General features: G+C 31.0%; 1 protein-coding gene across 17 annotated transcripts; it reads left to right on the top strand.

The window, feature by feature from the left end:
• Positions 1-2,220: 2,220 nt before the first annotated feature.
• On the top strand, positions 2,221-8,771 carry LOC127105736 (putative pentatricopeptide repeat-containing protein At1g12700, mitochondrial). Of its 17 annotated transcripts, XM_051043309.1 has the most exons (6): positions 2,221-3,962; positions 4,517-4,588; positions 4,702-5,152; positions 5,248-5,334; positions 5,855-6,018; positions 8,025-8,771. In XM_051043309.1, exon 1 carries the CDS (start codon positions 2,307-2,309, stop codon positions 3,948-3,950), a length of 1,644 nt encoding a protein of 547 aa, XP_050899266.1. In that variant the 5' UTR covers positions 2,221-2,306; the 3' UTR covers positions 3,951-3,962; positions 4,517-4,588; positions 4,702-5,152; positions 5,248-5,334; positions 5,855-6,018; positions 8,025-8,771. The 17 variants fall into 17 exon arrangements, with proteins under 17 accessions (XP_050899266.1, XP_050899940.1, XP_050899637.1 ...); XM_051043983.1 differs by having other exon boundaries at positions 2,221-2,496; positions 2,680-3,962; positions 4,702-6,018; XM_051043680.1 differs by lacking the exon at positions 4,702-5,152 and having other exon boundaries at positions 5,248-5,295.
• The last annotated feature ends 2,056 nt before the right edge of the window (positions 8,772-10,827 follow it).

The following is a 10,827-nucleotide window of genomic DNA, read 5'->3' as shown; positions in this document are numbered from 1 at the left end:
TGAACTTTTCAATCCCATACTTTGTTGATGACATCTTTTTCACGCTCACCGCACCGATTTATTGTGAAAACCGATGTCAGAATAACAAAGTATAATTGGTTCCTTAATTGACAAGAAATCCGCAAGGGTAGAAAAGAGGGAAGCAAGAAAAACACAATGAAATTGGTTATAAACTGTTATTATTTACTTTCTCTTGGTAACAAGATTACAAGTGTTAAAGAGTAGCAAATAACCTCTCTCACCCTAATTAGGATTTGCATTATACAATGATGAAAGACTAATATGCTATTTATAAGAAAACCAACACACTAAGTTAATGGGCTTTTGCACACATGCCGTTATACAAGCTAATTTAGAGAAGAAATTAACTTAAACAATTGGGCATAACAATCAGGTCCAATTCGATATGCTAATAATCCTAGTATACTTCGACTATAACATGTGAACAGACTTTGACGACATGCTAATGATCCAGTCGGATTGTCGAACCAATAAGCTACCCTTCGACCATACTAGAGTTCGATCCAATATCTCACAAATTTAAAGTTCAGAATAACATGACTTTAACTTTAACTATTTGATTAAAAATAATTTGTGAGAGATAATATGTGGTTAGATATGTCAACCTCTTAAATTGATTAGTATCACAAACAAATTAGTCTTCACAATTAGTTTGATCAATATTTTGGTTTTAAAAAATATTATTTTTGAAACCATAGAGATAATCTAGTTGGCATCATATATTATTTTGGTCAGTTAGAGGACCAACATTAAGTTGACCCTTTCTAATAATTTTTGAAGAAAAATGTTAAGTTGTACATATGTGGTAATCTAGTTGACATTGTGTAATTTAATATGGTTTTTGACTCTCTCTCTCTCTCTCTCTCTCCCCCCCCCCCCCCCCAAAAAAAAAAATACACCCTCTTACCAAAACCCCCGAAAAAACCAAACCCTTATTAGCTCACATTTCACTTCAATATGAGATCTAATCGAACCCCTAGTCTCAAAAATATATTTGCAATTTTTTCCCTCCATCTGGGTCTTTAATGTTTTGCCAAATTGTTGGATAAAAAGATGGATTTTGTTGTGTTTATTTAATGTTTGAATTTTTAATTTTTGTTAGATATAAAGTTTTAGGGGTATCATTCATGAAAGATCTAGAAAATGGTTTTTTCTACTTGTGGAACTTCAGAAACAACAGTGGCTCATGGTGAGATAGTTGGTGGTGAAACCCTAGATGGGTCTGTGGAATATGGGGTTAGGTCCAGTCTTGTAATGAACATGGTGTTAATGTGGATTCTAAGTTTATGATGAAGTGAGTTGTGCTGATATCGTAAAAGTGGGGAGGATTTGAAGCCTGTTGAGGCAGGTGGTGGGATTGAGGCCCGACTTGAGGATTTTAGGATTGTAGACTCTGAAGAAGAAGGTAGGAGTGAGAATGCAATAGTTGAATTGAGTAGCTTGGTTTCGGAAAGGGAAACGAGTGATGAAACAGTAGTTAGCGGTGATAACAATTTTTTTGGATAAAGGAAGACTTACTTGCAGTAAAGTTGAAATTGAGAGAAAATTAAGTTCAGAGTGAGAATGCAATAGTTGAATTGAGAATGATAAAGTTGATGATAACTCCAATAATGTACAAGAAGTTGTTTGTAAAACTAAAGCTAAAATTGATAAGACTCTTTTGAATTTTGATGAAAAACGAAGCACTATCATTGAAAATTGCAATGCAAAAGAGCACATAGTGGCAATTTTTTTTTGATGTGGACAATGTTTGTGATGCAGGTAAGGAGATGCAAGTAGATGTTGCAGATCAACAAGGTAAAAAAATAATAAAAATAACAAACCATAATGTAAGGTTTCAATTTTCTCCCTTAACTAAATTGTTGACTCATTAATTTGATTTTTATCATGCTATCATATCACATAATCATAATTTAACGTTTCTTTTTAACGTTCAACATACTTGAATAATTTGGTAACAAAATAATCTTTAAAAAATTAAAATATAATATTTATTAGATAAATAATTAAAATAAAACATAAAATTAAGTTAAGAGATATTATATCGTGACTCATTAACAAAATAAAACAAATTATTATTTTAAATTATTCAACTATTTTTTGTTTATTAGAAACTTTTTCTAAAAAACTAAACAAGAAAATCGTGAAATAAAAAAGATTATTAATAAGATGAATCAATTACTCCAAAGTGAAAAAAAACCCCAAGTCTCGTTCGTGCAGTACAAGACTTTGGGGTACACTGAAGCTAAAACCTTTTTCATTGCGGCCAAAACACAAACACAACAATGTCAGTTTCTGTATCCAGGTTAAGGCACGCTCTCTCAGTTCCCGCTCTCAATTTTCTTCCAATCTCCACTTTCCTTCTTCGATTATACTCTCAGCCTCTACCTTCGTTCATTCCCAATGTCGACGACGCCATTTCCTCTTTCAATCGCATTCTCTACATCAACCCTACTCCACCCATCTTCGAATTCGGTAAGATTCTATCTTCCCTTGTTAAAATGAATCATATCCACACTGCTATTTCATTTTCACAACAAATGGAACTCAGAGGAATTCAACCTAACATTGTTACTTTAAGCATCTTGATTAATTGTTTCTGCCACCTTCGTCAACTCAATTTTGCATTTTCTGTATTGGCGAAAATTCTCAAGCTAGGTTATCAACCAAATACTGTAACCTTGACTACACTTATGAAAGGTCTTTGTCTTAATGGAGAGGTAAAGAAAGCTTTGCACTTTTGTGATGATGTTATAGCAAAGGGATTTCAGTTGAATGAGTTTAGCTATGGGACTTTGATTGACGGATTATGTAAAGAAGGTGAAACAAAAGCTGCGTTGATGTTGCTTAGAATGCTTGAAGAGCAATTGGTTAGGCCTAGCGTGGTAATGTACACCACACTCATTGATAGTCTATGCAAAAATATGCTTGTATTTGATGCATATGAGTTATATTCTGAAATGGTTGAAAAGAATATTTTTCCTAATGTTGTCACTTATAGTACTCTAATTTATGGCTTTTGTATTGTGGGTCGGCTGAAAGATGCTATTGGTTTGTTCAACGAAATGATATTGAAAAATATCAACCCGGATGTTTATACGTTTAATATATTGATTGATGGTTTATGTAAGGAAAGAGAGGTGAAGAAAGCTACAAATGTGTTGGGTGTGATGATAAAGAATGGAGTGAAACCTAATGTTGTTACTTATAGCTCTTTAATGGATGGGTATTTTCTAGTCAATGAAGTCAACAAGGCCAAAGATGTATTCGACACTATGGCAAGATGGGGAGTGACTCCTAATCTTCATAGTTATAATATTATGATTGATGGATTATGTAAGCATAAAATGGTGGATGATGCTGTGAAGATGTTTACAGAAATGCATTCCCGAAATATGATTCCTAATACGGTGACGTACAATTCTCTTATTTATGGATTTTGCAAATCTGGAAGAATCTCAGATGTTTTGGATCTTATTGATGAGATGCGCGATAGAGGTCAACCAGCTAATGTGATTACATACACTTCCTTAATAGATGCTTTGTGCAAAAACCATAATCTTGACAAGGCAATTGAATTATTTACGGTAATTAAGGATCGGGGTATTGAGGCTGATGTGTACACATATACAGTGCTAATTGATGGATTGTGCAAAGGGGGAAGACTTAAGAATGCGCTAGAGGTTTTCAGGATACTTCTAATTAAAGGTTATCATCTAGATGTCTTGACATATACTGTTATGATCAATGGCCTTTGTAAAGAGGGCATGTTTGATGAAGTATTGGCCTTGCTTTCAAAAATGGAAGAAAATGGTTGCATTCCGGATGCCGTAACTTATGAAATAGTTATTCGTGCTCTATTTGAAAAAGGCAAGATAGATATGGCAGAGAAACTTCTAAGTGAAATGATGGCTAGAGGTCTATTATAAGAGTAAAACAAGGTAATTTACTATCTAGTTACAAATCAAGTTATTTCAATTATCATGACTAGTACCATAATATCTTTATTTCCTTTTACCATCACACATAAAAATGAAGATGTACTACACAGTAGGCTAACTTTCAATTTAGTTTTTATAAATGTTAGATGTTGTTAAGTTCATATTGTTATTGAAAGAATAGTAGTGGTCTCACTTGTCTTCTGTTTTTTCTAGTCTCGACATATTGCAGCTACGGTCTGTTAATATCAGCTCTGTTGGGATTTTTTAAGTCTGCTAATATTCAGTTAGTTTGACTGTTACTGTTATAGGCAGGTATAAATAATAACACCACAATATAATAATAATAATAATAATAATAATAATAATAATAATAATAATAATAATAATAATAATAATAATAACATTTCTCAACAGATGTTAAGCCGATACCTCATCCCTACGCCTTAGAATATAATCAAATATGGACATCAATTCATTCTCCGTCTGCAGGACCATTCATGCTTTAATTTGACCACTTTTTATCATTGGGGTCCTGATCATAATATTCTTTTCAGTTTTCACGCAGTTTGGATACTCGCCTCTTTTGATGTTAGCGTCTAGTGAGGGGTGTTACTTGAGATCCTCAGGTCAGATAAACTTAGAGCTGCAAAAAGTTACTATGGACTGTTTTTTAAAGTTTTTTTGCTTTATCTAGTGGTGAGCATCATCCCGTCTTCACGATTTCTCTTTTTTATTGCAGATTTTGCTATTCTGATGTCTTGAGATCACAACAATTTTGTTCACATGTTCTTGAGTCTGGTCCTTTCCAATTGTAAAGTTTGATAAATTTCCAGATTTATTAGTTTGTAGCTTCAATATGATTGTCCTCCTACCACTTGTATATAAAAGTTATAATATAAATTTCCTCATAGTCCTCCATAATTGTTGGCCTCACCCTTTGTGTTGAGGCGCTGGTTACGTTATAATATAAAAGAAAATTGTTTTGGTAGTTGGGGTCTCTGAAACAAGTTTGTCTGTAGACACCCAAATTTGTAATTATAATGAATTTTTTTCTTATGAACTTCATTTGCACGAGTTCTATTTAACGGCTTTCTTCTATTGTATTATATGATTGTGAAAGCAGCCAAGGAATTCAGTCTGACAGCTATATGATTGGTCTAGCTTTTGTAAAACCCCAAATGATGCTTTAAGTAAAAGCCAATTTCTTATGCGTTATGTGTCGGATTTCTAAACTAGACCAAACTTTTTGTCTAACTGATCAAGTTGTCTAATCTAATTTTTTCAGACAGACATTCAAGAGCATTGGCATCAAGAGAATTGTTTCTAATTGGATGTATGCATTATATTCCTTGGCTTGTTTCTGAATTAAATGGTCAGTGGTAGTGCTATTGTATCAGTCAGTCATAATCAAAATCCTGTTCTCTTTACTCTTCCATCCCTTTTCCTTTGCATTTTAGTTGCAGCTCTCAGTTTCTTTGCCTGCAATATTTAAACACCTTCCATGACTGAGTGCTCAGTAATGGAAGTAAAATTAAACAGAAGTACTCAGGAACTGTCTATGAAGAACAGTTGAACCGTTATATTAACTTATATAAATTAATGAGGTTAGTCAATTGTAAGCACATTTTTAAAAGATGTTTTGATGTTGTTATCAATAAGTTAAATATGAGTAGAGACTCCTACTCTAGGTTAAGACTTGAGGTTGGACTCCTCATGTTCAATCATCACTACCAATAATACAATTTCTTCAAATACTGAAAGCTTTGAACTATTACTTGAGGTTTGAACCTATTAATTTATAACATGAGCACAGAATTTGGTATAAAGCTTTTATCATTTGCTTATGCTTCCAAACTTGAAGATTCTACTTCACAATGTAAATTTGGCGACAGATTTGCTACTTGAAATATTGACACGGACAAAGCAAACCGTAGTCATGTTGATCACTGAGATATGAAAGCATCGGCATCTCCAATGGAAGGAAAGCAACAGTTCAGATTAAGATAGCCGGTCCTGGAGTGCAGTTTATGCCTTTCCATCTCGACATTTCATCATGGTTAGTTGTTCCTCTATTATCTGAGTACTTTCTACTTGCTCCATAAGATTTTACTTCCTGTCGAGTTTCCTTGAAAGTTGAAATCACATGGCAATGTGCAAGCCTTTTTAAACGACTTAGTCACATAATACCTTACTAAGAGTTACAAAAGTGTTTGCAATCACTTAAGTTTTGTAAAAATAATGATACTTTTTTTCTCTGAAAATAAGGTATAAAAAGTAAGCGATCTGTTTTAAATAAATTGATTTGAATTCTGTCAATTTTTTAAATTTAAACTGACTTTTAGTGTATAATTCACTTTATATACTAAATCAGCTTTACTATAGTTTTGGTTGAAGCAGATGAAGGTTCTTATTTTCGTATGTGATAGCTAGCTATAATTTTTAACCGTTGTATTAAATTAGAAAGATTTGATTTACCATTCTTGAATCTGTCATCTTTTTCACTAATTCCCATTCTAAAGGTATTGTCGTGATTTCTTTTTGGTGTCTAATTATGCTAACCACCCTGTCACATATTGTTCTAATCTTTACTACGGCTAGAATAATAATCCAGGACAGCTTTTATTGAGAGAACTAGAGAAGAAAAACATGATGGGAAGAAATTAGTTATAGACTACTTGTTTTAAAGATTCTGGTATATTAATACTCTTGATCACACATATATATATATATATAGACTCCTTATAGAAAACATGATGTATTCTTCCATTTTTTTACATTTACAGCTAGATATTTATTGTCTTCATGAAAACTTGGTTATGATGCTAAATTTAACCATAGCAAGTGCTGGAAAATAGTGTTTATGAATTTAGTACTGAATGTTTCAGGGATCATAATAACATATAATGACCTTGAGAGCTGCATTCTTGACAATCAATCTTATGAAGATGAAAGCATAAGATTGGAAAGATGCTCTTGGATCATTCTCTTCAAAATTCTTTAATAATGAAAAAAATGAACAAGGATTGGAAAGAAGAGTCAGTAGTACTGTTTATTGGGATTTCATAGGTTTATTGTTTGAAGATTTTATGCACATAGAATGGTAGTTTCCCTCTCGGGAACTTGTTTTTTGTTATGTTCTTATATGTAGACAAATATTGGTTGTCAGTATGTTATGTCCACAAATAGGACTTGATTGGACTATGGAACTCTTTCTCAAATTTTTCTGGTGTCCAAATTCAATCACTTGAGATGCTCTATGTAACTAAAGATTTGGGGGTGGAAATAGATGAGTCTCCCGGCTCTATGAAATTATATGCTCCATACATGCAATTCATGTTCAAAAGTCTGTTATTATTGGTTTACCATATATGTATTTATTTTGTACTAGCATGTACACTTTCCTGGACGATGAGAGAGATTTCATTGCATATGTTTTCTATTTTGTTTATATATTTGATCTTTATAATTTTTTTTTTAATTTCACGGTTGCATTGCATCAATAACATTCACATTCTACACAATTATTAGAGGTATCATTGTACTAAATTTGAAACATAGTGTTGAGAATCCTATATTAACAAAATATTAACATTCTCTGTGCTAATGGTTGTACTTTATTGTTCATTTTTTATACATTATTTGCTTTTTTGCATTTGCAAAAAAAAGTATCAAACTAGTAAGGTTTTTAATCATGTTCGGGCTTGTTGTGATCATTGACATTGCTGTGTATTGTTGTGAGGAAGACATCAAAAACCTTGATGTTGTGTTAAATTGTAGCCGCATACTTTAAAAAAAAATTGTAGTGCTATATTTGACTGGTAGTTGTTTTATGAAGCACGGACACCCCGAACACGACCCTGACACTAACACAACGATACCGGTAATAATTTGAAAAAATGAATACATTAAACGTAATCACAAGTGTCGGTGCAGGTGTCTGACACGGACACATTTTTTTCAAAGGTGTCGGTGCTACAAAAGTTATGTATTGTACCTGGTGAGAAAAATAAATATATTTTAATGTTTTTCCGTATTAATCGCTTTTGTTTCACTTTCTGACAGATGCTTACACCCTGGGTGGTTGGTTCCTTCCTACCTATTGTTGGTGGAGAGGCACTGATGTCTGTTACCGTGGCCTCTTTCAGTTGGTAAGATCTGCTCTGTGATCTGTTCCTTATAGAGTTGTGGAGAAGGGGTGCAGCATGGTTTGGAATAAAAATTTGGTCATGTGAATTCTAATAAGCTTTAAGGGAATATTCAATAGGGCCAGATTCTGGAGTACAATGGCTTGCAATGTGAAACCCGATGTTGTCAAATATTGGCTATGGCAGTGCCCAGGCAGATTATGGTGGCGGATTTTTTGACAACAGCCATGGCTAATTTGTGAAGGGTGACGGATTTTTTGTTTTCCGCATGGTCCACCGCCGATAACACTGGACAAACCAACCATATAATGTTCTTGGCACAAAGGTCATGATTAGGCAAGAGGTAATGTGATATGTGGACACTTCGTAATGTTTTGGATATATTTTAGTGCTGGTAATTTTTGCACTAAAGAAGGCAATCATGAGTCTCTTATATGGAAAAGAAAAGCAGAAACAAGCAATGGTCATTGTTGTTTATCACGTTGTTTAAAGTAGATAGGATTGTTTGTTGTTTTAAATTTGACAGAAGTAGATCAAGCTTCTTATCTTTTGTTAGACCGACATGTCAAATGTTATATACTTCCTCTGTTACAAGATTCCCTCTGCCTCGAGATGACTGTTGTTTTAATAAATAAAATTAATGACTGTTATTATCATTTTTTAATGTAGAAATAATTATTATTTTTCTATTTTATATCATTTAATAATTATTCTTTGGATTATTTTTAACATATTTATAAGATTAATTTAATAAAAGTGTAATATACTACTCATTCCGTCTCATAAAAGTGTCTCATTTATATCTTTTTTGTCTCAAAATAATTCTCCTTTTACGATATCAATACAGTATTTATTATTATTTTTTCATTATTATATCCCTATTTATTAACTTTCATATTATTCAACTACTCTTTTAACTATAATTAATAGGGATATTTTAATAAATGATATTAGTTTTATTATCAAAATCAAAATAATTAATCATTTTCTTAAGAACCGTGAATCGTTCAAATTGAACCCGCTTCATGAGACGGAGGGAGTATAATAATATTATTGTTTTTTTAATCTATGTAAATTTTAAACACATCCTTTTTTTTAAAATGGATTTATTTTAAAATGGAAGGAGTAATTATTACTTTTTGAGTATGATATCCTCGTGTGATTCTTGATTTGTGAACCATGATTTAAACAAGGTAATACTCCCTCTTATTTTTTTGACTTTTTATAAGTACCGACAAATTAATCATTATTATTACTTTTCAAACCGTAATTCTTCTTTTATCTATAATATCCTTAATTATTTATTACATTTTTATTTTATTTTTTATCTCTCTCTGTAATAATTACCTAAGAGTAATTTTAACAAAAATGCAATTAATATTACTTTGAATTTTGTAAGTGACAGTTAAAAAGAAACAATTTTTTTTCAAAAAAGTGATACTTATAAAGGAACAGAGTACTAACTTGTGCCCTAAGGGCACAAATGAAAGGGTACAAATTAAGAGATAAATAAAATAAAAAATCTTGAAAATTATGTTATAAATTTAATACAAATTTATAATTAAGGATTTTATTATTTTTTTAATAACTTTTTTTTATTTGTGGGTTTTTTAACTTGAGTCATTGGGACACAAGTTAAGATTATCCTTTAAACAAATATAAGGAAAAACATCTTCTAATGACACATGGTAAAATTTTATACTTGTCTTTCTATTATTCTATCGATTTCTTTATAAGTGTTATTATTTTTAAAAAAAATTGTTTCTTTTAAATTGTCACTTGCAAAATTTAATTATTCATAGATAATTATTACAGAGAGAAAAAGTAAAATGAATGTAATAAATAATTAAGAGTATTATAGGTAAAAAAGAATTATTGTTTAAAAAGTACTTCATGTGTCTCATAAAAAGTGTCTTATTTATACTTTTTCTCTGTCTCAAAATAATTCTCCTTTTACAATATCAATGCAGTATTTATTATTATTTTTTCACTATCATACCCTTATTTATTAACTTTCACTTTATCCAATCACCCTTTTAACTATAATTAATAGGACTATTCTAGTAAATGATATTAGTTTTATCATCAAAACCAACTCATCCAATCATTTTCTTAAAAACCGTGAATTGTTCAAATAAAACATTTTTTATGAGACGGAGCGAATAACAATAATGATTAGTTTTCTTGATATGTATAAAAATTTAAAAAATGACACTTAAAAATGGAGGGATTCTCTCTCTCTTTTTTTCATTACAAGAAATAGATTCATTAAAAAATGAATGTATTTATTGATTTTTCAATGAGTCTAAAAAATATTTTTTTTCTTAAATTAATGATAAAAAAGAGTAGTTGTGAACATAAATGTCAAACAATCTAGATTACATATGCACTTTTACCTCATGCAAATATATAATATTTATATATAAGTTAAATATATTATTTCCTTCGTCTTATAAAAAATATCATATATGAACAATTCACGGTTCTTAAGAAAATGATTGGATATATTAATTTTGATGATAAAATTAATATCAAAATGCCCTTATTAATTATAGTTAAAAGAGTGATTGGATAAAGTAAAAGTTAATAAATAGAGGTATAATAGTGAAAAGATAATAATAAATGCTGCATTGATATACTAAAAGAGTAATTATTCTAAAACAAAGAAAAAAAATATAAATGAGACACTTTTTATAAGACGGAGGAAATAGTTTTGAGTC

Source organism: Lathyrus oleraceus, chromosome 1, assembly GCF_024323335.1.
Source record: "Lathyrus oleraceus cultivar Zhongwan6 chromosome 1, CAAS_Psat_ZW6_1.0, whole genome shotgun sequence".
In the NCBI taxonomy this organism is placed as follows: domain Eukaryota; kingdom Viridiplantae; phylum Streptophyta; class Magnoliopsida; order Fabales; family Fabaceae; genus Lathyrus; species Lathyrus oleraceus.
The sequence above is the reverse complement of the archived record's forward strand: the minus strand, read 5'-3'. Positions and strand labels throughout refer to the sequence as shown.